Below are 27,539 nucleotides of genomic sequence, written 5' to 3' on the forward strand. Positions count from 1 at the left end.
CATCAAAGTTCCAGGAAGCCACAACAAAACGAAGCTTAGGAACCAAATTGCTCAAAATGGGAAAGAAATGAAAAAAAAAAAAAAAGTACAGCAGATGCTTCTAGACTGGAATGGAAGCCATGGGAAGAAAAGACCACCAGCCGGGCTAATTGGTCTTGAACAATGGATGTTTACATGTAGAGAGGAGAGAGAGCCCTGTTTCTCTCCAGTTCTGTCCTACAGACATTTTTTTCCTGGGATTTGAAATTGCTAATTGTAGACACAAAGACACACTTGGCCTAATTTGGCCGCCTCTGTGGAGTCACGGGTGTCCCTGCGTGTCTGGGACATGTGCAGATGGCTCCTGCTGGCTGCAATACAATTGGGAAACACAAATCCTCTATTTGTTTTTCCAGACTATTGAAAGGGGATGCTTGTCAGTGCCCTGGGTGTTGAAATGAGAAATGTAATGCTGAGGGTTTGGGTTTTGTTGTTGTTGTTTTTTTTTGTTTTTTTGTTTTTTAAACATCCCTTATGCTTAGAGACAGTAACACTGGCAATTTCAGAGATGAGAAAATTCAGCCAATCAATACTGGTATCAGCTCGGAATTACTGGCTGCTTTCAGCAAAACAGATAGAATTTCTGATTTCTGTTTGTAAACAGAACTCTTGCTTTAATCAGTTAAGGACTTAAGAACTCTAATTTCCAAACATCATTTAAGTATTACTGCTACGTTTTTTTAAAACAATATCTAAGTATCCTCTATTATTGCTAGCATTTACCTATTCTTTTCCCAAACAGACATAATTTTTTTATGTGCACATCTGTTATTTTCATGTTGACCATCCACAGGAAGAACTATATGAAAACACGTTAGAAAGAAGAGAATCCGTAGGAGGCCTCTCCCTCCCCTTAAGCTACAGACTTACTTGTTGTTGTTGTTTTTGGTGGTTTTTTAAACTATTTTCTTTATTGTCATAGTGTAGTACAGAGGGGTTACAGACTCATATGTAAGGCAGTGAATACATTTCTTGTTCATACTTTTAAGAGACAAATAAAATCAAATGCTGGTGGCTCATGCTGTAATCCTAGCTTCTCAGTAGACTGAGAGCTGAAGATCAAGGTTCAAGGCCAACTAGGGCAGGAAAGTCTGTGAGATACCTATCTCCAATTAGCCACAGAAAAGCCAGAGTGGAGCTGTTCAGGCACTGTGCACCATTTTTCTCCTGGGCTGTCATATTTCCCTCCATGGTAAACCTAACTGCACAGGTATCCCACTTTTCAGATATGCATACTAAGGCCAAACAAAGTCCCACAGGTAACAACACACCGCAGGCTGACTACATTGTGCAAGAGGTCTAAATGTGTATATTTTACAACAAGCAATGCTCACTTAAGATCAGTGTTTTGTTGCTTGGCTAATAAATTCTCCTTCTGAGAAAGCACCTGCTTTCTCCACTGGCTAGCTTTAGGCACAATGATGCTGCATAATGAGCCATGGCTAAAGTCCACACCTTAAAATAGTCATCACGTACTATTGCTTATTATTGCTCATTCAGCTGTGGACCGACTGCAGAGACTCAGTTCCAGGCCATAGCTGCTCACATGGATGCTCTCCACATGTCTCCTCCATCCTCCTCCTAGAACCAGTGGGCTAGCCAGGATGGAATCTCTTAGAGCAATGGCAGACAAGTATAGGACTTGCCTCACTTCCCAAGTGTGTCAACTAGGCAAGCACACTTCAGGACCCAGCCAATCATGACTATATCTCATTGATCAGAGCAAGACTCTAGACTGAGTCCAAAGGCAAGAGAAGAAAAAATGTGAAAGGCATAGAAAACCTATTCAATGAAATAATATGAGAGAACTTCCTTCCTTAATCTTGGGGAAGAGATGCACATCCCCAGAGAAGATAATCTTTAAGTAAGTATCACCAGAAAGGATCCTCACTATGCCATATTATAGCCAAAGTACAGTACTAGGAAAGAATTTTTTGAAAGTCTACAAAAGAAAACAGCCAAGTCACATTTAAGGACAACCCCATTAAAGAAATCAGAGACTTCTTATTAGAAATTGTATTGGTCGAAAAAGGATAGAACAATGTAAGTCCTGAAAGAAAATAACTGTTACTGAGAGCACTACGCCCAGCAAGGCTCTTGTGTAAACTCGTAGGAGAAATAAAGATCTCCCAAGACAAACAATAACTAAGGGAATTCATGACCACAGGCCAGGCTTACAAAGATGCTTGTGGAAATCCTAAACCCACAAATAGAAGAAAGATAACTCCGTTTCCCATTGCATATGAAAGCATAAATCCCACTCCAGGAGTAGAGACACAACTAATAAATAGGAAAGAACAGAACACTGAATATAGTAACCCATCAAACCATGAAGATGGGGACAAAGGGAAGAAACAAACAAAGAATATTCTAAACAACTAGAAGAAAAAGATCAACAAAAGGACAGACACGAATCCATACCTGTCATTAATAACTTTGAACATGAATGGTCCTTATTCCCCAATTAAAACAGACTGACTGAATGAAGAATTAAAGACCAAACTATGTTCTATCTCTCAGAAGCTCTTCTCACCCGTAAACCACTTCACAGACTGAATGAGAAAATGATATTTCAAGCATGCAGGACCAAGCATGATTAGCTACACTTACATATAATAAAATAGACTTTAAGACAAAAAAGGAAACAGTAAGAAGAGATCTAAAAGGTCCCTAAACAATGATCAGAGGAGTGATTCATCAAAAATTATTATAATTATAATACAATAGCTAATCAACTAATGCTGATAAGCCTGGCTTCTTGGGAGACTGGAATTGGGAGGATTGTAGTTGAGGCCAGCCCATGCAAAAATTCATGAGACCAATAACTTACCATGAGGTACATGCCTGTCATCCCAGCTGTGGTGGGAAACATAAAAGGAAGATCATGGTCCAGCCAAACTTGGACAAAGAGTAAGGACCTATGTAAAAATAAGTAGAGCAAAAAGGTCTGGGGTCATGGCTCATGTGGTAGAGCACTTGCCCAGCAAGCTTGATGCCTTGAATTTAAACCACAGTACAGGCCCCCTAAAAGAATACACCATGATTATAAACCTAAACATATAAAATATTGAAAAGCCTAATCTTATAAAACAAATGCTATTAGACCTAAATAGAGAGCTAGGCTCTATTGCAGTAATAGTAAGAATATCAATATCCCATTCTCATTTAAGGGTAGAGATCATCTAGATGTTTCCCATCCCCTCAAAAAAAAAATCAAAGACACAGGAAACAACTCTAAAGATCAAATAGATTCTACTGGCATTTACAGAACATTCCATCCAACAGTGGTAGAATATACATTCTTTGCATCACATACAACTTTCTCTATACCCGACCACATATTGGGCCACAGAACAAGTCATAATAAATTCAGAAGAACTGTATCCTGTGTTTTTTGCTGATCACCATGTAATAAAACAAAAAGCAAGAGAACTTTCTCTTTCTCTCCATTCGCTCTAGTTCAGTCCCCAAGCCAAATGAAACCAAACTGAAAAAAAAATCAATCAAAACAAAACAATAAAAATATGGAAGTTGACAGATAAAAGTCAAAACGAAAGTGTAAGTCCAGAAGAGAAGAGGTTGACTTCTTAATTTTAATTGACAATCTTTATACTTATTTATGGAATACAATATTACAATATGATGCATGTATAAAATGTGTAGTCATCAAATCACCCTTTTTAATTCCTTAAATACAATCATTTCTACATCTTGGGAACCTTCTCATGTAGTTATGTATTAACTCTCCTGCATTATTAAACATCAGAACCACCTCTCCTGGCTGAGTTTTTATGTACAAGTATCTCTTTCAGATGTAACTATTTGATTTCCTTTGGATAAATACCCAGTGGTGAGAGTGCTGCATCATAGGGAAATTCTATTTTCCATTAGTGAAGGAGTTCTCCAAAATGACCTGTGTCGACCACTTTCCATTGTTATGCCAAAAATACCTGAGGAAGCAACTTAAGGACTGCCTCGAGTTTCGAAGTTATAGTCCATGATCACTTGGTTCCATTACCTCCAGGAGCAGCGTAGTGAAGCAGGACACAATGGCAGAAGGGTATGGCAGAGCGGAGATTCTAACCTTATGTCAACAAGAAAGCAGAGAAAACAGAGAAAGCAGAAAGCCAGTCTTCCCTGTGGCTTCCCCCTCCCTTTCCTCTCTTCCTCTTCCTCTCCAGTAGACAGGGCCTAGCCTACCTGATGGTACCACTCACAGGTAGGACAGGTCTTCACCCTCAGTGGTTGTCATACATGTCAATCACCTCTGTAAACCCTCCCCCAAACACTGAGAAGTGTGCTATTCTAATCTTCTAGGTGTCTCAATCCAAGCAAGTGGTCAATTGAGATTCACCTTCACATGGCTGTACAATTTGCATTCCCATCACCTGTGTAGAGTTCCGCCTTCTTCACATCCTCAGCAGCACCTTTAATTTTTGTCTTTTTCATATGAGGTCTTCTAACTGGGGTGAGATGACATCTCAGTGTGGTTGTTTTGAGTCACATTTCCTTGATCACCAGTGATATGAATGTTTTTCATATGCTTGTGGACCATTTGTAAATTTTCTTTTCTTTCTAACCAGATTAAATATAATTTTTATATTAGATTGTCTGGTTTTATTGCTGTTGAATTGTTTGAGTTTCTTATATGTTCTGGACACCAACCCCTTGTCAGATGAAAAGTTTACAAGTGTTTTCCCCATTCTCCTCAGTTGATGTGTGTGTGTGTGTATGTGTGTGTGTGTGATGAGAACTGAACCCAAGAACTTATACATAGCAGGCAAGTGCTCTACCCTTGGGCCACATACCTGACTCCGGTGGATTGTTTCCTTTGCTGAGCATACATTTATTAGTTTGGTTTCATACCATCAGTTTAGTTTTGATTTTGTTTTCTGTTTTAAGGTTATCCCCTATATCAAGGTCTTCCTTTTAGAAGTCTTAGTTTCAGATCTCATATTTAGTTTCTAAATTGGGTTTTTGTGTGTGGTAAAAGATAGGTGTTGTGTTTCATTCTTCTGCAGGGGCATATATAGTTTTGCCATCCCATTTACTGAAGATAGGGCCTTCCCCCTCCAACATATGCTCTTATTGACTTTGTCAAAAATCAGTTGGTTATAAATACGTGAGTTAATTTCTGTATTATCTCTTCTGTCCTATTGGTTTGTTTTTATGCCAGTACCATGCTGTTTTAATTACTACAGCTTTGTAATACAGCTTTGACTTATCTTAATTGGTTTTTCCTGACCCCCCTCTCTAGTTCTGGACCAGGGCTACATGGAAACTTTCTAATATGTTTTAAAGTATAACAGTGTTAATGTCCTTTCTTTTTTAAAAGAAAAACATGTAGACTTTTACTATTTATGAATTGTCTTACTATTTATAAGATCCTTGAATAAGGATATAGGATTCCATATGATTTTCATATCTTCATTCAAGTTGCTGAAAAACAACCTGTATGAAACCTTTAATAATCTCCTTTTTTTTGGCCAGTCCTAGGCCGTGAACTCAGGGCCTGAGCACTGTCCCTGGCTTCTTTTTTGCTCAAGGCTAGCACTCTGCCACTTGAGCCACAGGGCCACTTCTGGCCATTTTCTGTATATGTGGTGCTGAGGAATCGAACCCAGGGCCTCATGTATACGAGGCAAGCACTCTTGCCACTAGGCCATATCCCCAGCCCAATAATCTTCTCCTTTAAAAGAGTCTTTAAAATGTATCTTCTCTGTGAATAAAATGAATATCCATAATAAGGCTAGTACTATGAGGATACCTTTATAGGTAGGAAGACCTGAGATGCAGTGAGAGAAACCAGAACTCACCTAGCCTATACAGGAGCATAAATAATCCTAGTATTCAAAGCCAGATTCTCTGACTATGAGCTCAAGACCATTTGCATTGGCCCTAGAGAAGCATAAACAGATAAATTAGCTTAGAAAAGGGAGGGCAAATATATTAACACGGGTATGAAGGACTTGAAAAAAAAATTAGCCAACCTGAACTCACACAGAATCTAGGTGAAGGTTGTCTCATACTCTACACTTGAAGTTACCTTTCTACCCATGATTACCAATTCTCACCTTCCTTAGGTTAGTCTCTGTCCCTGTGGAGGACTTTGGGACAGACAGTCTGTACCATAAAGTAACTTCTGGCTAACATTATGTATTCGGTACAACCCCATTGCAGCTTTGAGCTTAAAAAGAAAAGCTAAAACTTTGATCTTGTATTTTAAATCTGGCTGGTATAAATAGGTAGAATTTCCTCTTAAATATTCTAATGATTTTTACTATGCAAATTATAATTGTTCCTTAGCAACAGAACAAATAAGTGTTTCCTCCTCTAATTCTGTGTGTGCCCGTTTAGAAAAGGCATACACGAAGCTAATTACAGAGGAGTTGGGGAGGAGGATTTGTAAATGTCATATTAACATTCTACTTGCTTTGGTAATACTCAAGGACTTTAAAATAAATCTAAGCCATTTCTGATTTGGCTGATTTATTTATTGTCAAAACCTTTTTCCAATCAGTATTTAGAATACAATAATAATGATGATAATAACAATAACATATGAATAAGATGATACCTGATGTCTTTGCAACTTCTTTTCTTTTTTTGGCAGCACCAGGGCTTGAACTTGGAGCCTGTGCTTGCTAGGTAGGTGCTCTACCACTTGAGCCATGACCCTAATCATGTTGGTTATTTTTGAGATAAGGTCTCACTTCAAGATTGGGCTATGGCCCTCCTACTTGTAATTCTCTGTGCTGCTGGAGACGAAAAACACACCATTGTGCTTTGACACTGTACATCCCCTGTAGCCAGAATAACAGATGCATGCAACAGAGCCCAGAAATTGGTTGAAATGGAGTCTGAAAAACTTGTATGCTTGGGATGACCTTGAACTTGGATACCTCAGTCTTTGTCTCCCAGGTAGCTAGGATTACAGGCTTGAATCATCACCCTTGGCTTGATTACAACTTCTAATTACACATGATTTTTTTTTCTTTTCTTTTTTGGTCCTGGGGATCGAACCCATACACATGTTCTTAATTTGGAGAAAGAGATACATAAAACTCTGATCTGTAAGTGAATGGAGTTCCAGGCATTGTTGGAATCCCAGTGCACTGAAGTTAATACCTATAACTCTCGTTACTAGAGAAGAACTTGAGTTTGTAAAGCACATACCCAGAACTCAGGGTCTGTACTTGCCTGCGTTTCTACTCAAACCAAACTCCTACTTATTTATGGACTGTTTAAACAACAGAAATCTATTTTCTCACAGTTTGGAAGAAAGAAAATCCAAAATTGAGGTATCAGCATGGTTGGTTTCTAGGGAAGACTCTCTTCCTGGTTTGTAGACAGCACCTTCTTGTATTTGCGTACAGCAGAGAAGAGGAGGAACAGAGGGATGGAGGAGGAAGCAAACTCTCAGTGTCTCTTCTGAGGGCACTAACTTCAACAAATAGACCTCACCCTCATAACCTCACCTGCCCCTGATCACATCCCAAAGCTTCCATCAGCAAATACCATCACACTGGGGAGGTTAGGACTTCAGCATATGAGCATTTAATCTGTAACAGCCTCATATTCTGCCATTCATTCCCCTCTTACTCCAAGTCCAGCCCCTACACTTCTTAAATAGCCCAGTTGGGTCTCTCTTATTAAGGGTTTGTTTCTAGTTCTGTCTGTTCTCTACCAAACTTGATTTCTGCTATTACCCTTCTGTACCTTCATCCAACTACAGTGAACTGATTTGCATTACATTCATCATGAACTACTACTCTTTTTATTGGCTTGAACTCAGTACCTTGAGCTTCTTCAGTTTGCTTACTTGACTGATAAAATGTATCAGCTGAGTCATGCTTCCAGATAAGCTTTTAGCTGATTATCTGGAAATAGAGTCTCTCAGACTTTTCTGTCCAGACTACCTTTGAACTGTGATCCTTCAGATCTTAGCTTCTTGAGACAGATATGAGTCACTGAAGGCTCATGAACTGCCTTTGGGGAGGAAAGGTGGAAGGAGCATGTTGAGAGGAGAAAGTCTACAATATCAAGATAAAATTTCAGATTAAGAGAGCAATACCAATTAATTCATTAAAATAGCAATCTTATCTTGGACTAGAAGATCAGTGCTGCAGAATGGTAGCAATAAATAAATAAATAAAAAGAAAGAAAGCCATTCTGTCATCAGAGAGGTGATGTCAGGTAAGGAAAATTCTCCTAGATTTGTGATGAGTTTATGTCCCATAATATATCTGAGTCAAAAATATTTTAATAAAAAATGCAATTAGTATACTCAAACTACCAAACCTCAGTTTAGCAATACCATGGAGCATGGGATTTGGGCTGTTCCCCTCTTGACTGCATGGTGATCATGAACTTCAGCTTGTTGCTACCCAAAACCACTAGGGCCTCTTATGACTGCAGGAAAGATTAAAGCTCTACATTCAAAGGATAAAAAAAAAACAAACCGACTCCAAAAGCAATACTTAAAAAACCATTTGGTGTAAACCAACTGAACAATTCATGGGGAGAAAGGGAAAGGGGGCACGGGGAGGGAGGGGAAATGAGGGAAGAGATAACAAATTGTACAAGAAATGTACCCACTGCCTTACGTATGAAACTGTAACTTCTCTGTACGTCACTTTGACAATAAATAATTATTCAGTGTATCATTTTCACTTTACCATAAAGTCAAAACATCCTAAATCAAGCCATCCTATATCAGACATTGTAAGTCTTCTGCCAGTGTCCACAAGCATATCCCCAGAGAAGCTTAATTTGCCATAAGGGAGATAGGACCTCCAGAGATAGTCATTGTAGCTCAGTAAAGCTGTCAGGGTCAGTCTGATGCCAGTGGCTCATGCCTGTCATCATAGCTACTGAGGAGGCTAAGAACCAGCAAGTATTCTGTTTCATCTCATTGGCCACAATAAAGCCAAACTTATATTCGGTAAGAGGAAGCTTAGAAAGCCTCCACACTAGAAAATCAGCCAGGACAAAGGAGGCGGGGTATGCAGCTGACTGGCATTGGTGCTGCAGTATGTTGCCCAATCCTGTGCACTCAGTAAGTCCAGTGTAGCACGCGCACACTGTGTTCTATGGTGAGGGGCAAGGACTTGCTCGTGGGTACATTCCTCAATACTAGGAGTTTACACTTCTTGGTGGTCCTGATCACATTTGAGATGGAGGGTGGAGATGTATCCCTTTAGTAGGCTGACTCCAAGGCTCATTCTGCACTGTTCTCCATTGGCTTCCAGTAGGACTGAACCCCAGTAGTTCACAAAGGTAACTCCTTCATTTGAATGGGTGTTAATGCTTTTCTAGCCAACACTGGTATTTCCTGGGGCCATCTTCCACATATGCCACTTTGTAGACCAATTCTGTTGCAGGGTTAACACTTGGGAATATCTAGCCTAAAACACCAGCTATGGAGATCTCTACCTTCACATTTTGAGCTTATAGAAAGGACATGATGATTCTACTGAGGTAGATCAGTTGTCAGACCAATGACAAAATGTTTATGCAAATGTTTTCTAAACTATGAGGCACAGAATGCATGCTAGGGTAACGGACTAAAAAACACAATGTGCTCTTCCTACCCCCTGAAACCCACAGAATGTACATTCCTTCTCTCATGCCCACATAAGCCATCAGCTCAACTCCACTGATGTTATTTTGTCCATGCTTGCCAAGGACCGGAGAGTCCTTCACCAGACTCCTTCCTTTGACAGGTGAAGGGGGTGTAATTGCTAAAGTGGTACTTTTCCTGCATCTCAGTTAAGTGCCTTGCTTTTATGGATCTTACTGTAGGATTCCAATTAGCTCTATTCTTTAAAGATGGGGATATGTGTGACAAAAGGACCTACACTGTTGCATTATAGTCTTCAATAACCAGCATGTTGACAAAGACAAACAGTTAATTCTCTGTCAAAGGTACTCAGTGCACATCTCTGGGGACTGACTGCCTCAAAACTTTACTCCAGCTTCCATTTTCTCCACAGGTGAAAAATGCACCTCAGTGTATTAAATACAATTATGTTAATGAAATTGGGATTTTAAAAATAAGATGTGGAGTCATCTATTTCTATGAAGTTGAAACTCCCATTTAATATGACTTAAGGTTTCTTCTCTGTTGGTTTTATTTATTTTTTTCCTTGACCTTCAAACTGGGAAACTGTAATGCCTCTTCTTCACTTTTTTTACCTTTCATGTACTGGGGTTTGAATTGAGCTACATGCTTAGCCTTATTTATTTATCTGTCTTTGCTGGTGCTGGGGCTTGGACTTAGGGCCTGGGGACTGTCCCTTAGCCTCTTTGTGCTCAAGGCTAGCACTCTACCACTTCCAGCTTTTTCTGAGTCCTTTGTTGGAGCTAAGAGTATCATGAACTTTTCTGTCCAGGCTGGCTTCAAACTGTGATCCTCAGATCTCAGCCTTCTGTGTAGCTAGGATGACAGGCATGAGCCACCAGCAACCAGATGCTTTTTAGTTATTTCAAGTAAGGTTTTGCCTGTTTCACCAGGGCCAACCTTGGACCTTGATCCTTCTACCTGTGTCCTCCTGTGGAATTCCAGGTATGAATCACCATACCAGTTTATTAAGATGAGATCTCAGTATTTTCTGTCCTAGTTGACCTCAAACCTTGATCAACCCAATCTCTGCCTCCCAAATAGCAGGGTTTATAAAGTGAACCACCACACTTCTCCTTATTCTACTTTCTTCTAACAAAAGCAGTTGTGTTGGATATTATCCCATTTGTCTTTCCTAGATACCTTTCTCTGCCATCTCTGTGTGCCTGGAAGCTGAACTCTGTAAACCCCATTACCAGGTGTTCTTGCTCACTGAATTTCTGTTGCAAAGACTGTGGAGGATAAAGGAGAAATGCATGTCCTGAAGTGTTTTGGAGTGGCCTCTTCCTCTCCTCCCTGCCATAACTCCTGTTAGGCAGCTGCATCTGCATCCCTCAAGTTTTACCAACAACTCCTCTCTTCATTCCCTCAGGGACAGGTGACAGTGGCTCCTGTGGTTGCCATTCTCTGGGGGTTTCCTCACTCCTGCTGACTTCCTGAACACAGACCTCTGTAAGTCATGTGCCTTCCATGACACCTCTGCTTCCTGCTGGCTGAGGCACTGCCCATGTCCATTTTTGGAGCTTCCCTTCTTCTACTTTGTAGGACTACAGGATGTTAAATAAAGGGGTTTTCTTTTTAGCCACAGTGAGGATGATGTTGAAGAATATGTGAAGAATCTGGATTCTTTATCTCTGGGGTTCTAGCCAAAGGCTGAGCAGCCACCAGTTCCAGTCCACTCTAGCTAGGAAAGCTGAGGTGCAGCTTAGTTTGCTCAGACTGCAGAGTTACCCTAGTCAGTAGCTTTCCGGGTCTATTGCTGTAACCTTCCTCTGTTTATTCCCAAGCTTCCAGAACTTTCCAGTCAACTCCTCTTTTGTTCTAGTGAACTGGTGTAGGTTTCTTTTGCTTACCACCGTAGAATCTTCTTCTTTGGTGTGTCTCCTAATCTATATTTCCATTCATACCTTAGTCTTCTGGGGAGACTCCTATAACTGAATGCGATAGGCTGGGTAATTTATAAAGAATTGAAGGTCAGTTCACTCATGGTTTTGGACACTGGGAATTCCAAGAGCCTGGCTAGACCTCTGGTGAGTATCTTCTTACTCCATTGGAGCATGGTCCTTTAATAGCAAAGCCATTTCCTGGTGACCCACTAATCCATTAGTGGATTGATTCATTCATAAGGCAGTCCCCAACAGGTCACAACACCAAATCTATTGACATGAATCTGGGGCTTATGAAATGTGGGGACACCTTCAAACCACAACAGATAGGGAATCATATCCTCTCCCTATTTGATTATCATAAGAATGGCTTTCCTTCTCTTCATTCCTTTACACTCTGCTTTGAATTACTTCTGTTTATGACTGTCCTCTCTCATTTAGTCTTGAGCTCTTTGAGAGGCTTAATGTCTAGTTCGCCTGTGTTTTGCCCATAGTATCTAGCTTAGTATAGCATATCCAAGAAATGGTTAATAGCTATCTGTATACAAAACCAAAACCAAAAAAATACCTCCCAGATCAGGCACAGATGGCTCATACCTGTAATCCTAGTTACTCAGAAGGCTGATACCTGAGTATCCTGGCTGGAAGCTAGACTGGGCAGAAAGGTCTGTGAGACTCTTTATATTCAATAAAGTACCAAAAAGCTGAAAGTGGAGCTCAAATAGTAGAACATCAGCACTAAGCATAACAAAAGCTCAGGGACAGTGCCCAGGTCCTGAATTCAAGCCCCAGGATGGCGCACACAAACATACAAAAACAAGAACAAAAACCAAAAGTAGGAAAACCAAATGCTTATGTAAGTCTCCATTTCTGCATCTAGCTAATTCTTCTCCTATTTCTGTGGAGAGTATAGATGGCCCTCAATTCTACTTCTTCCTGGTAACCTAGTTTAAACAGCACTTCCCAGGTTTCACAGTAGTTAGAGATGTGCTTGTGATTAAATCCTGACCAATAGGAAGTAAGAAAAGAATATGTATCTGTTCCAGGCCTGGCTCATTTAACTTTCTGTGCCTATTCTTTTTTTCTAGGACCTAGGAAGACCTGTGTTGATGATGGTGGAGTTCAGATGGAAGAGCCAGTTTCTTGGTCCTGTGCCTGGGAGAGAGCTGCCTGGGGATGGGGGACACTGGCTTGGCCTTGTCAGAGAAGACAGAAGCTTCTATTCTGCTAAAGCATAAGCTTTTGGTGTTTATTTGTGCTAGGAGCCAGATTTATTCAAATAAACATTGGACTTTAGTGCTAATTGATGTAGTTGTACTTTTTAAGAAAAGAATGCATTGTGTATTACTTGTGCAATTGAAGATAAATCTTCAAAGAAAGACTTTGCACCAAAAAACTTTGAAGGACAGCGATGTGGTCAGAATTCTATGTGAGTGATGCTGGATACTTTCCCCCCATCTCTGAAAGCTCTCTGTGGAGTCTTGCTATGTACCACCAAGAAAAAAAAAAACACACAACTCACTCTCCATTCCTATTGAAGGGCTGGAGAATAGAGTCAAGTGCAGTTCTAACTGTTGATTGATTGCACTGCTTGCAGAATCTCCAGTCAGTGGCTTCCCTTCCTGAACCTCAGCCTCCTGACCTGCAGGAAAACTATTAAGCCAGAGACTCAATGTTTGCTGTTGAGCTATATGGGACTTGGATGCTGCGTTAAGGGGTGGAGTGAAAGGCTGCAACTAGACCATGGGGGAAGGTGAAGTGTGATACAGGTAATCCAGGACTCAGCTGATTCCACAGGAAATTAGAATGGCTTCTAGAGTTGTCCCAGTTGGGGCAAAATGGCCAAGTCCTTGTAATTGCCTCTCAAAAGACCAGCCCTGGAATGGTAGCTTCCTTGGGGTCTTCCTAGGGAAGGTTTGACTTTGAGAATTAAAGCCATCTCAGGCCACATCCCAGCAGTTAGGGGAGGGACCATATCCTAGTCCTGGGAGGATCTTGCAGTGTACTCCAACACTGATGGCTACATTGATGGCTGAGGGGGAAATCCAATGAAGATCTTGAATCTGAAAAAGTTTGGCCACTGCAGAGATGGCTTAAATATGCACAGGACACACACACCCTCAAACCCAAAACATTTCTACCCTAAAAAATTATGCACCAGGGCTGGGAATATGGCCTAGTGGCAAGAGTGCTTGCCTCGTATACATGAGGCCCTGGGTTCGATTCCTCAGCACCACATATACAGAAAATGGTCAGAAGTGGCGCTGTGGCTCAAGTGGCAGAGTGCTAGCCTTGAGCAAAAAAGAAGCCAGGGACAGTGCTCAGGCCCTGAGTTCACGGCCTAGGACTGGCCAAAAAAAAAAAAAAAAAAATTATGCACCACTATTATTTGCCAACTTGAATATATTTTTCTAAAAATGAAGGCTTTAAAATACAAATTCAGGGGCTGGGAATGTGGCCTAGTGGCAATAGTGCTTGCCTTATATACATGAAACCCTGGGTTCAATTTCTCAGCACCACATATATAGAAAAGGCCAGAAGTGGCGCTGTGGCTCAAGTGGCAGAGTGCTACCTTTGAGCAAAAAGAAGCCAGGCACAGTGCTCAGGCCCTGAGTCCAATCCCCAGGACTGGTAAAAAAAAAAAATACAAATGCATTTAAATTGAAAAATTACTGCTCAGTTGTATGATTCCCTCCCATCTCCTTGTCTCTCTGTCTCTGGGTCTCTCTCTGTCTCTCTGTCCCTAACTCTCTGTCTCCTCTCTCTCTTTCCTGCCATTGCTCATGCATATTACTGCACTCAATTTTTGAATATTTGTGTAGGGTCGCATTAATGTAACCAGAGATTGTATGATGCCTTTTTGTTCTTAACAAGCCTATATAAAGGTTTTATAGCAAAGATATGAAAGTAAGCACATATAAACAAACTTTTTACCCATAGTTAACACTCACATTGTATTCTGGAAAGGAGGAATTTCTAGGTCACTGGCCTTCTTTTTGAGAATTGGATGAAAACTAATGGTACACTCTCCCCAGAATACTGTGTGTATGCCCAGCTCCGCAGACAGCTTTGAGACATTCAGAGTTCCCTAAATCTCCCTGTGGACTGCATGGTATCTTTGATTTGCTCTCCCTGGTCTATAATTCTCTTCTTCAGTCCTTTTCCTATTATTCCCATTCTCTTCTCCTGTCCCTTCTCTTATTCACTCATTTTTCCAACGTGGGATTTTGGGGGTGTTTATCTTGTCTTCAAAACTGAGAAGGGGACACGGGAAAAGGTGAATGAAGTGGACTTGGATCTCCCACAATTCCCTTTATGTCTCTTCCTTTCACCCGGTGCCATTTCTTCTCACTGATGTCACCTGTAGGCACCCCCTCATTTCTTTCTTTGTGGCTCACACCTCTATACACTTCATCTGCAGCTCTGCCTTCTCTGACCGTCAGAATTCGGTAGACCGTTAGAATTCGGTTAACCGTCAGAACCACAAAAAAGGCCTCTCTCTGCTAGATTTATAGATTGTCAGAGCCATTTCATAAAAAATGATTAATGCTAATTAACATTTTAACTTCAGGCCATTTAATGGCACCTGACAAAGGGGTCAAGTGAAACCCATGGGTCTCATATGTCACAGCTATGAGATGGGGCTGAAGAGTGGCTGAGAATTAGATGAAGGCGGTCTAAGATGGAGAGACTCCCTACCCTTTCTGGGGTCTGCTTTCACCCACAAGAAAAGGAGACAAGTTAGAGCCCAGATTAGAAGTCTGTGGGCTTCAATGTGGAAGTATGTTTGGGAATTCTGATTTGTAACAAACATGTCCATAATTACACCCGCCCCTCAATACCTCCCCTGATCAGCCTTCTGTATACTGAAGCACACTCATCACACATCCACCACATATCCAGTGTTAGGGTCTCTCTTTATAGAAGTCTCTAATTGGGTTGTCACCTTCTGCTGGCTCCAAGCTAATCCTCCCAAAGGCGTCCTCTTCTGTCCTCAGTTGACTTCCTCACCCCAATGTGGGCTCCATGTCTGCTTCTCTCCCAGTTGTTCCTTCCCTTTCCTTTTGCTCTCTGAAAGTTTATCAGTCACCCTTTGGTAATGGCCCCTCTGGCTCTGTGTAGCCTCCATATACCCCACAATAACTCTTTCCTTCTCCCAGGACATCTTTCTTGACACCCCAGAATCCCCTCCTGCTACCAGAACCCCTGCCTGGTCACCCAGAGTCCCCTTCCTCACCTCAGTATCTGTATCTGCTTCTTGTCTCCTGGGACCTTGTTCCAGCCCCTACAAACCTCCTCCTGAGAGCAACCTCACTTACTTCTCTGCTTTGAGGCTGAAAAAAGTAGCCAACACCACAAACAGCTGAGCAAACATGAGATGAGAACAGACATGTTTCAGGAAGATTTGTGTGATGAATAATCAAGATGAGACTAAACTGAAGACATCAAATGCCGGATCTGGGTTCACGGGGAGTGGCAGCTTGTACTGAGATAGTAGCTGGTGATGGATGATGAAAGAACTCACACCTGGAGAGGGAAGCCTGGTTCCCCCAAAAGCATCACAGAAGAATTAGAGATTACCAGCATGTGCCCAAGGTCCCAGCATCTGGGAAGAGGCTCAACTGACAAGAGTCAGGACAGTACAGTAAGGGTGACACAGGAGAAACTGAGGACCAATCAAGACAAGGCCATAGTTGGCCAGCTGAAGCTGCTGTTTATTTTCCCAGGGAGCCTAACCTGAGTTGACAAGTTCATGGCCAGTCTCCATTCAGTGCATGTGACATCCTGCAGTGACACTTACCACTCACTAGCTCCTTCTTCCTCACCATCACCCCATGAGGTAAATTTTACTGTTGTCCTGTTTTACTTAAAAAGAAAGTGGGGCTCAGAGAGATTAAGGAGTTTGCTCACCATTACCCAACCCTATGTGGTCCTGGGGCAGGAACAGGAACCCAGCTTGGTTTGACCCTCATGCCCACATTCATCCTCAGAACCAAGCTCTTGGCCATTGGAATGTGTCACCAAGGCCAGACAGCAAGAGAACGGAAGACCTGAGTAGTTGGGTGTCATATCCGAGTGCTCCACAAAGTTATTTAAATATACAAAGGTGTCAGGTACCAGTGGCTCACGCCTGTGATCCTAGCTACTCAGGAGGCTGAGAGCTGAGAATCACAGTTGGAAGCCAGCCTGGGCAGGAAAATCCAGGGGACTCTTTATCTCTAATTAACCACCAGAAAATCGGAAGTAGAGCTATGATTCAAAGTGGTAGAGTGCTAGCCTTTGAGCAAAAATAACTCAGGGGCAGAACCCAGGCCCTGAGTTCAAGCCCCATGACAGACAGACACCCCTTTCCCCCCCAAAAAAAAGCTCAAAAATGAATTTTCTGATAGAAGTAGAAATAGTGTAAGTTTGCCTGTGGCCTACATCTTAAAGGTGAAATGAGAAACGCAGAGAGAGGCTTATGAAGAAGTAGCAGGCAATAAGTAATTCTCTTCTGAAATTCCCCACTGTTAGGCCTAGGTGCTCCTCGGCCTTTGCAAGGCCTCCTAATGACAGTAACTGTTGTCACCCATGGCTGGGTCTCTCCTTTGCTACTTAGAGATTCTCTTTATACACTTAAAAGGCATCATTAGTACTGAGTGGCCATTAAAGCAGTCTTGCTATTCAGAATGATTTTCTGAAGCGAATGTGTAGGAAACGTGTGGAGGGCTGAAGTCATTAGCTTCGACCACAGGACTGACCATGAACGATGGTGTCATTAATCTTGCTAAGGGGAAGTGTGAGCAATTCATAAAATCTGCTTGGTGAGGTTTCTCCCTAAATGGACACCTGATCAGATGACCTCGTGTCTTTGCTCTAGGTAAGAAGGACACATGGGAGCTGTGATATTGACTTGGCATAATGAATGCTAGGGACACAGCAGGGATTCTAGGCTTATGGAAGGCAGTTAGGAAACTGGCTGAGAGAGTAACCACAGCTGGTATTTTCTAGAATCCTTCCAGTGGGCCAAATACAATCTTAGTGCTTCACATATTCTTTGCCCTATCCCCACGACAGTACTATGAGGCAGTCTACCATACTGTAGGACTATGTCCATTAGACTCCCTTATCTCAGAGTAAGGGGACAACAAATCCTGAAGTAGGGGAAAGGATGGTGGGGGGAGGGGGAACGGATCAAAGAGAAAAATAAGACTTGTTGCTTCTGGAGGCCAATTTCAAAAGTTAGATGGAAGCCAGGCACCAGTGGCTCATGCCTATAATCCTAGCTACTCAGGAGGCTGAGAGCTGAGGATCATGGTTCAAAGCCAGCCCAGGCAGGAAAGTCCATGAGACTCTTATCTCCAATTAATCACTTCCCAGAAAACTGGATGTAATACTGGAGCCCAAAGTGGTAGAGTGCTAGACATGAGCAAAAAGAGCTCAGGGACAGTGCCCAGGCACTGAGTTCAAGCCTCATGACCAATTCTCTCCACCCCCCTGCCTTCCCACCCAAATACTACATGGAAAAGGGATTTGGTTCAAAAAAGCAAGAACATTTTAGTACTCACACTGAAACTATGTCAGATGGCAGCTGGAAGGGAGAACTCTTCACACACCCCACCCTCCCCACCAGTGCTTTCATTTGCTTCAGATAATGTCTTTCCCTCCTGATGTTGGCTTTGCCCCAATGTGTATGAATCCTTGACTGCAACCCCTTGTTTGGGGAAAGAATTCTCTCACACAATAAGGATGTGTTTCATCCGGGAATCCTAAATTGTTTTCAGCAGCTGGGAGAGGCAATTAGTTATTCACTTAGGTTTTCTCCTTCAATAACAACAAGCTTGAGTTTGGGAAATGTGGGATGAGGTGGCATGTTGAACCAGATGAGAAGATTGAATATGAATCTAGGTGAAACCCAGAAGGACATATGTCTGCACCTGTTCCTGAGACAGGATGTACTCCATGGCCCACAACAGGGATTCTGCACCCTCCTGCTGAGTTCTTGAGTCCCATCACCAGAGGTTCAGCCACAGGAGTCTGATTAGAGAGCCATCAGCTCACCTGGGGTGCTTGTTCTGTGGGCAGATCTCTCAACCCAAGAGATATGATTCTGTCCTTATGGGCTGCCTTTTCATGGTAGAGATCCAAGAGATACATGTTGGGTTGGGATGTAGCTCAGTGGCAAAACACTTGCCTAGCAAGTGCAACATACATCCCCAGTACTAAAAAAAGAAAACACACACAAAAAAATAGTTTAAAATAAAAACCAAAGCAAGGGCTACATCCCTCCAAATATTGACCAGGGCTATCTGAGATGAAGGCCTGCAGTAGTAAAGGATGTTCTCTGCCAGCATGTGTGGGTGGGTCCAGGAAACACCAGAAGTCCTGGCTAGATGGACACTCATTAAAAGAAAGGAGAGCAGTCTAGGGTTCCAGAGCATGAAATAGTACATTCACAGGGTCTCGGAAACATATGCTTTGCATAAGCAAATAAAAGAATCTTAAAACAATTGAATGCATTAATAGGAAAGTTAAAGTATCTGTCTTTCTCTGAGCCTGGCCTCCTTCACTTGATAGCAGGAAATCCACATGGGTATTGACCTCCCTCGGCCCATTGTCTCATTCATAGCTGAACATACAAGGCTTCTTCAAATGGCTAGGCTTTTAGAGAACAGGGGGCAGGAGATTTGCATTTTTGTGTTGGAGGGAGGACCCAAATTCATACTGGAACCTAACCCCCAGTGTGATGCTATTTGAAGGTGCAGTTAGGGAAGTTACTAGGTTACCAGTAAGGAGCCCCTCCCTGAATGGGATTAGAGGCTTTAGAGGAAAGAGCCCAGAGAATTCCCTTACTCCTTCCACTACTTGGGGATACAATTTCAACAAGAAACTAGGAAAGGGGCCATCACCAGACACCAAATCTGCCTGTGCTTTGATGTTGGACTTCCCAGCCTGCAGGCCTGTGAGAAATCGATTTCTATTCTTTATACTCCCTGCCTCCCCCCACCCCCCCCCCCGACCCCCGTCTACAGAAATGTGTTAGAACATCTGAATAGGTAGGCCACCAAGTCTGATAAGTTGTAAAGGCTCCAGGAGTTCTGATTATCAGGAACAGGTGATAGAATCTTGGGACTACATAGAATCACAGAGGCTGCCCAGAAAACTGGTGCACACCAATTGATGCTTGGTATAAGAGGAATCAATAAACGATGAAGATCCTAGAGGTGGAATAGCGTTGCTCTATGCAGATTCCCCTCTTCTCCAGAGGCTGGATTCCCTAGTGCTTGCTGCCCAGCCACGGGAAAGGGCACTTCACCCAACAGGGAGTTTGGGGATCCCAGCCTCAAGCATAGCTTTGTACCTTTGGCTGGAGCTCATGGTTGTCCAGCTGTTGCTGGGTACAAGAAGGCTCAGCTGAGGAAAGCCGGGCTGCATTCTCCCTCCCCTTGCTCTGGTGTTTAATCAAAACTGTATTCAAAATATGATTGTGGGAGATTATATTGGGAGATTTGCAGGAGGCTCTCAGTGGGGGCAGATAGTAGGAACAGATTGTGGCAGGGGGCCTGAGGCTGGCTGGGATAATCACCGGCTCAGACATGCCATTCCCAGGCCCTGCCCAGCAAGCTCTTCACCAGCTCTGGTAGAGACCTTGAGCACCAGGATGAAAAACTGGATGATCTTAAGTGTTTCACAGCTGGGGAGCTGAGACAGGGTGAGCGTCCAATCTCCATAACAAGGGAGTCCTGCAACTGAGCAGTAAAGCCGCTTTCTGGTTCCAGCCTTCCTCATGGTGAGCAGTCTCTAGCCAGCCAGACTCAGATCTTTGGGACAATCCCTGGCTGCAGGCTCCTGCTTTGGGCCTGGAGCTAGAGAAAGAGCAGCTTCTAACAGGTAGATAGATGGTGGGGCTGAGAACAGGAAGACCAGACAAGCCAGCCAGGCAGCCCTGCTTTCCAGATGGGAAGGCAAGGTTCCCCTCCCTGCCCCCCAACTTCTGGATTCTTTTCTCTGCTTAGGACCTTGGAGTTAGACAGCTCCAAAATGGGGCTCAGTGTTTCATCTCTGCCTGCTGATGCTGTGTAATGCCAAGTGGCGCTCTTCCCTCCATTCTTAACCAGAGGCCCAGTAACCAAGCCCTTGCCAGCTCCGCTGTCTCCAGAGGGCGTCTACCTGGCTCCCCAAGAGGGGAATGAAGTTGAGAGCGCCTTGAAAGAAACCTCCAGCTAATGCTCTTTATTACAAGCGTTAATCCCACAAAGCCGACTGGAAATAATGTTTATCTTTTCACAGTTTAATTTTCTGGACCCTAAGCCTCAGGTCAGTGAGGGCGACTGGAAGGTCCCGGGGGAAGCTGGGGGTAGGGATGGGACCAGCTGTTGCCTAGGAGCCCCACTGAGCAGGGAGGGGTCTCACCAGGAGGTGAGGGAAGGAGGGTAGAAGAAACTGTAATGGAAAGCTTGGGTCTAGACATTTGAGACTCCCCCTCCCCCAGAACCTCCCATAGGGCCTCAGTTTTCCCATCTGATGAAGAGGTTGGGTGTGTGTGTGTGTGTAAGTCATGGTCTTCTAACTCCGCCAAGCTCTTTTCTGTAGAAAACAAACAAAGCAGAGTGGGATAGAGTCATGGGGCATTGCCTCAGTACTCCTTCAACTTCCGACTCCAGCCTTCCCTTTCTTAGTCCCCAAGCGTCACTCTGCCAGGACCCAAGACGGGAGACTCTTTTTTGCCCCTGACTTCAGTTACTAATTGCCTGGCTGCCTTGGAAGTTGTCACCTCTGGGTCAGGTCATGCTGTGCCACAGCTGTAGTCTTCATTCTCCTCCATCAGCCCTCACCCCACGGACCTCCCCTCTAGGGCATAGCCCTGAGTCCCCCCTCCCCTGCGGGCCTCTGTGAGTGCCTTCCCACCCAGGCTGAAGTTGGAAATCCTTAGACTCAGAATTCAAACTCAAGCAAACTCATTCAGCCTGCAGATGCCCACTGGACATCTTTAAAGTTCTCACACTGACCTCTATGCCAGACACCACTCTCAAGGAGGACAAAGCCCCAACACTGAGATTCAATGGAGTGTCTTTTGTCGTTCGGTGTTGACTCCTCAGGTTGTCCAATTTCCAGAGTTCCCAATGGGTGTACCAAAGGATAGCCAAGATCATATCCATTTTGCCCATTTGTTTACAGTTAGGAACCTCAAAATAACTGCTGCCCCCAGACAAACATCTGGACATCTCCCCACTACCACCACCTCCTGGCAACACCAACTAGCAGGGGTCTTGACCTGGACCTGCAGCTTAGTTGCACAACTTTTGGTTGCTAAACCACCAGAGCCTGCGCTTTGCCCTAGTCTTAACAGTTTCACTCCCATCTGCTAAAAAGGCCCGAGGTCCATAGCTACATCCCATCCTCCCCTCCCCTAACCTCTCCAAGTGCCCCTCACACACACAGACAGCACAGCTTGGGTTAGATCTGATCTTTTTTTTTTTTTAAGATACAAAGGGTGAGCAAGGAAGAAAATGCCTGTGGTCCTTAGGGGTCAGGTCTGCTGGGAAGTTACAAAGTGAAGGATGGGGAAGGAAAGGGATGAACTGGAGTAGACAGTGCAGGCAGGCCCTTTACTCAGAGACAGGAGGAAGAATGAGAAGAGTGGGCACACTGGTGCAGCCTTCCCACTTGACCTTGCCCTATGTGCTCTTCTACCTCCGTGGGTCTGAGCATATAGCTGCCTGCTTGCTAACCCCCGCCCCAGGTCTGCGTGCAAGGACTGCTGCTAGGAGAATTTCTGTGGGTTTGTCATGTAGGCAAAGTGACAACTCCTGGTCCCTGTCAAGGTCTCCCAGCTTCTTAGGTAGAGGTGAATGGGGGAAAAGGGCCCATTTCCAAGGTTCTTCTGCAAATCACAGCCATTGCGCTAACCTGCTGAGAGAGGAAAGGTTGATTAAAACCCGGAGGCCACTTGGTAGCAATTCCTAGGAAATCAGAGGTCAGCCAGGGTCTCACCGGAAGGGACGGAAAGGGCTAGAGGCAATTTGCCAGCCAAAGGTAAAGCTTGGACCACTTAAGTGTAAATTCATATAACAATGTAACTCAATTTTCTAAGCCAGTAGCTAATCCTGAGAGAAATTACTACAAAGGGCTGAATCTGACAGTAATTGCTGGAGGCTGCCAAATGCTGGGGGAGGGTCCCTTTGTGGGGTGAAATTCCCATCCATGGGATGTCAGTCTGTCTCGCCCTACTTGGAGATGAGCCCTGGGGGTGAAGGTGGGGTGAAGATCTCTAGGGTTAGGACCAACCTCAGCTCCCAAGTTGTTGAATGCATGGGGGTGTCTACACTGTCCCCAGGGCTTCTGTGGGGCCACAGAGATGCAGGCTGGGCTTAAGGACTGACTTTTCAGATGACTCTAGAAGCCCTGTGCGGCCCTAGAAGAGCTTGGTGCCAGTGGCTAGATTATTTGTCTTCTCTAAAGGAAAGGCAGGGGGTAAGACACTCAGTTAGAAGGATGTGGAGACACACACCTGCTTTGTTGGAAAGATAATGCTCCATCTAGGTTGTCCCTCTCTGTAAAGACTACTATTGCTGTGATATAGCTTTAACAAGAGATTGGGGACTAAACACGCTGTGGAACCCAGGACTAAGCCGGGCTCCCGCGGCATAACGGCCTTGCCAGGCTGGGGGTGGGGTGGGCATCTCTTGGAGGGTAATCCTAGCAAGGATGGGGGCCCACTACCTTCCGCTCCAGAGGGGTACTGGCACGGCACTGCAGGTTCTCTACGCCTTGGGCACGACGGGGCACAGTTCATTGGCAGCCCCGCAAGCGCAAACGTGGAGTTCCCAAAGGCTTTGGCTACGAGGGCCGATTCTTCGCATGCGGAGTCTCTGGAAAACACGGGGCGCCTGGCAGAGCCTGGAGGTTGTCCCCGAATCGAATGACCCTCCGGACTTCGTACCCTGAGCCGGGTTGAGGGTACGCCTTCCACCGCCGTGGCTGCCGCGGTGTGCGCCAAAGACCAGATGCGCGGTTTCTCGCCACTAGGATAGCGCGTGAGCATCGTGGGGCCCCCAGGCTCCGACGCTGCTAGGAAGTCAGCGTCTTCCGACCCGGGGGGTTCGCTGAAGCGGAAGCGGGGCGCTGTCAGGCCGCACTCCCGGCTCTCTAACCGGCTCTGCCGAGCAGCCGCGGCGCAGGGCGCGGCGGGCAGAGGCGGTGCGCCTTTCTGGAAGTCGGCCAGTCGGTCCGCAGCTGTGGCCGCTGCCTCCTCTTCTTCGGCTTCTTCCTCTTCTTCCTCTTCCTCCAAGTCTTCCAGATCACTCAGTCGAAGCCCCTGGGCCTCGTGACTAACAGCAGCGTCTGCAGGAAATCAAGAGGTAGTGAGAAAAGCCCCGGGACCCAAGGGAAATCCAAGCACGGGGCCAGCCCTGAGAAGCTTTTAGCGGGAAGTGCTTGTCACTCTGGGGAGTTCTCTACATAATTCAACCAGTCTCGCCACTCCCTCCCTTACACTCGCCCTGGAGAGGCCGGCCCGCCCGCCGCGAGGAAAGAATTCCCCCGTGGGCTGCTGGGCTCTTGGGAGACAAGTCCACTCCTGCCCAGCCCCAGCCACGCCGAGGAAGGGGCACTTCGGAAAAAGCTTCACGCAACTTCAACGCCCACAAGCTTATGCGGTTTGATTACTAACATCAGCAGAGAGTTCCCGAGTGCTAACCTGGTTGCCCGCCATCCTTTAGGAATTTTGAGTATTGGATATTTAAGGATTGTGCACCAGTAAGACAGACACCAGTGAACTGTGCTAGTGAGTTTAGCAGAGGTGGAGGGGAGGGAGGGGCACATTCTAACAGCAACGAGTATGGTAGACACCTAAAACAGCCGTTTTCATAGAAAAGGAGACTGGGGAGTTAATTCAGCGGGTGTGAGGAGGTGATCATTTGAAGCTGAGAAGAAGGTGGTCCTGGTCCTGTGGGAAACGCTAAGTAGCCAGAAGAGAATGGGCGAAGGTCCTGAGGTATGCATCTGCTGTATATGCATAGGTAACAGGAACACCTTCCAGAAAAAATCTAACCTGCAAGCATGTAGATTTGGGAGGCTTTGGATCACGCTGCTTGATGGTGCCTATTAGCCCACCTATCAGGTGTGTGGTAAAGGCTGTTATTGGTTACCTTTGGTGTCACCATTGAGGCAGTCCAGTGCGTCTTCCCCTGGGCCCTCTGACTTCCTCTCCTCTCCACCTTTGTTCTTGGGCGCCCACGTCATCTTGTTCTCCTTCTTGAGGCGCCGGCGTGCGTTGGCGAACCAGGTGGACACCTGGGTGAGGGTCATCTTGGTGATGATGGCCAGCATGATCTTCTCGCCCTTGGTGGGGTAGGGGTTCTTTCGGTGCTCGTTGAGCCAGGCCTTGAGGGTGCTGGTGGTCTCCCGGGTAGCGTTCTTTCGGCGTCCTGCGCCGCTCAACTCTACCCCACCATACCTAGAACAGAGGACCTTGGCTCAGTTTCTAGGCTGGGAACAAGGTGCCCCAGGCAAGGGACAATCGGAAGCCTGGAAGTGTGGTTCTGGCCCTGCCCTCCTCCCCCACCTAGGGTCTGGGCAAGCTTGTGTGAGGCCAACCACCCAGGTACCCTCCTCACCGGTCATACTGGTACTGCCCCAGTGTTGGCTCATAAGGATAATAGGCTCCTGGTTGGGCCAAGCTGGGTGTAAAACTCCCTGCTGCCTCCTTAAATTCATACTGTGGATTCTGGTGGGAGACAAAGAGAACTGAGGAAGACACAGAGGAAAAGGATGCAGGGAAAAGACTGAAGTTGAACCTGGTTCACATCCAGGTACAACCACTTGCATTAGCTATGAGAGATCTGAGGCACAATCTTTAATAACCCAGTTATTAAAGATAACTCAGGTGCCTCAGTTTCTCTCTTAGTAAAATGCAACGGCACCTAGGTGTTTTTGAAGAAGAGTGCACTGGTAGAGGGCTTGGTTGGAATCTATAGTGCCATATAAGCAGTAAACACATTAGCTAAGGTGATTACTGTTCCACCCTCCCCCTACACACACAGCCCAGGAGTTCCTCGGCTTCAGGCTTCATTCCACCTATCCAGAGCTAACCCAGTCCTGCTGTATAGTTGGGGCTTAGAGAAGTGGCAGAATTTCTCCAATTTCAAAACCTCATCTGTAAAATTTGAGAATAGTTAGCAACTAACATCCTAGAATTTATAAAAGCACAAATGTTTGTAAACAGTAGGGAATCGTGCAGACTGTAAAGTTATATATAGTTGAATTTTTTCACTCAACACCATTTCTTGTCCCACCAGTGGTCACTTCTAGATTTACCCTGGGGCTAATCACCTGTGGATTTCACCTGCTGCTGCCACACCCCTCCCTAATACTGTTCCTAGGAGCAGCCTCAGGCCTCACACCCCAACATACTCACCAGGGCCCCGTACAGTGGAGTGGGCTCTGGGCCATAGGGCAGGTACCCAGAGTAGCTCTGGGCTGCCGTGGCAGCTGTGTACGGGGCTCCGTAGATGCCCAAGGCGGCACCCAGCTCAGGCCGGGCACTGCCTAGCAGCCGACTGTCGTAGGGGGCGCAGCAAAGAGCAGATGTTGGACTGGAGCCTGAGGTCACGTCAGAGGCCGAGCGAGAGGCCGATTCACAGCAAGTAGCGCTGGAACTTGCGGACACCAGAAACTAGGGGGGCAGAAAAGGGGTCACTGAAGGTTAGGCACCCCAGCCTTTCGTTGGCCAGGAGTCAGTGGGGAGCCAGAAAGAGCCTGCCTACTCCTTTCTTCATTTGTTTCTTACTTCTGTAATAACCAACAGCTTTGGAGTGTTGAGCATTTGGGGAGGTGAACTTTCCATCACAACTTACCCAAACTGCTCTGACAGAGGTCCCGAAACCATTGCAAAAGCACCAGAGTCCCAAGGGGATTCATGATAGGTGAATATTCACAAACCAGAATTACAGACTAAATTACTGTCTTCTTTCTGGCTTAACCTCCCCTTGCCCCTTAAGGCAGGAGCCATTAACCCTATTTGATTGACAGGCAATCCAAGAACCAGAAAGAGTAGATAGGATCAAACAGCCTGGGTCAAAGGTCGAGCTGGCACCACAGTCCAGGAAAATACACCCATCTCTCTGTTGGTGAAACTGGAGAACAGGGACCGGGTATCCTCAGAATTCTCTCAGAACACCCTTCACACTGGCCAACACCTTAACCCTAGTTTGGAAAAAGGAAGGAAGTAGATGCCTGGCTTGGAACAGCCAAAGATCCAGTGAGATTAAGAATAGTGGTCATCAGATAAGCGATCCAGGGGCGGGGGCAGAGCTCAGCACTCGAGGTCTCCACCCACACCCCAAGAGTCTCCTGTCCACCTCAGACATCTGCACAGAGATCCCACCCACCACTCTGAGTGTGGCCACAGTGCCCACGCGTGGATCACACCATTTCCAGCACGCAGTTGCAATTGGGAGCTGAACCTTCTCAATCACCGACTGAGGCTGTTAAAGGTGGTTGGAGAGCATCTCCCGGGGTCTTCACTCTCTGACTCATCACGGGTCAGGGTCATGGGGAGGAGGAAGCTCAGCGGGAGGCGCGCAGGAGGAACCTCCAGGGTAGACACGCGCACGGGGCATCCCCCCCGCCCCCCCGCCCCCCACCCAGTCTGCCCGTATTTCTCACCAAGGCCCTACTTACCTGGGACGCGCCTCCATAAGGGTGTCCAAAGTGTGGGAAGGACATAGCGCCTGGCTGTCGGTCCTGATGGGTCTTCTAGTTCCCGGACGAGGTCCGCACTCCGCCGGGAGATTCTGAGCCCTGGGGGGCGTGGCGTCTCCTTTCCTTACACCTCTGCGAGTGTCCAGCGCCCGTTTTTCGGTTCGCTGGGCGCTACTGGAGGCAGAGCTGAGGGCAGCCCAGCTGCCGAGCCCTGCGCTCCGGAAGGCGCCCCTCCAGCCCGTGGGGTCCACAAGACAGAAGGGCCCATGGATGGGCAGGGGAAGGAAGAAAGCGCGGCTTTCCAAAGG

At 45.5% G+C, this 27,539-nt stretch overlaps 1 protein-coding gene across 1 annotated transcript; it reads right to left on the reverse strand.

The window, feature by feature from the left end:
- Nucleotides 1-22,385: 22,385 nt before the first annotated feature.
- On the reverse strand, nt 22,386-27,255 carry Irx6 (iroquois homeobox 6). The gene is made up of 6 exons (XM_048354959.1): nt 27,211-27,255; nt 25,946-26,203; nt 25,146-25,255; nt 24,678-24,985; nt 23,251-23,871; nt 22,386-22,440 (listed from the first exon to the last, which is right to left on the reverse strand). Exons 1-6 carry the CDS (start codon nt 27,253-27,255, stop codon nt 22,433-22,435), a joined length of 1,350 nt encoding a protein of 449 aa, XP_048210916.1. The 3' UTR covers nt 22,386-22,432.
- Between the last annotated feature and the right edge of the window lie 284 nt (nt 27,256-27,539).

Source organism: Perognathus longimembris, chromosome 10 (genome assembly GCF_023159225.1).
Source record: "Perognathus longimembris pacificus isolate PPM17 chromosome 10, ASM2315922v1, whole genome shotgun sequence".
In the NCBI taxonomy this organism is placed as follows: domain Eukaryota; kingdom Metazoa; phylum Chordata; class Mammalia; order Rodentia; family Heteromyidae; genus Perognathus; species Perognathus longimembris.

Bases quoted from the DNA above. Each gene is read 5' to 3' on its own strand.
- Irx6 (XM_048354959.1), bottom strand. From the start codon at position 27,255: ATGTCCTTCCCACACTTTGGACACCCTTATGGAGGCGCGTCCCAG. The intron at 24,986-25,145 runs GTGAGGAGGGTA...CCTCTGTTCTAG, and splicing joins GGGCAGTACCAGTATGACCG to GTATGGTGGGGTAGAGTTGA. The intron at 23,872-24,677 runs GTAACCAATAAC...GATTTCCTGCAG, and splicing joins CCTCAATGGTGACACCAAAG to ACGCTGCTGTTAGTCACGAG.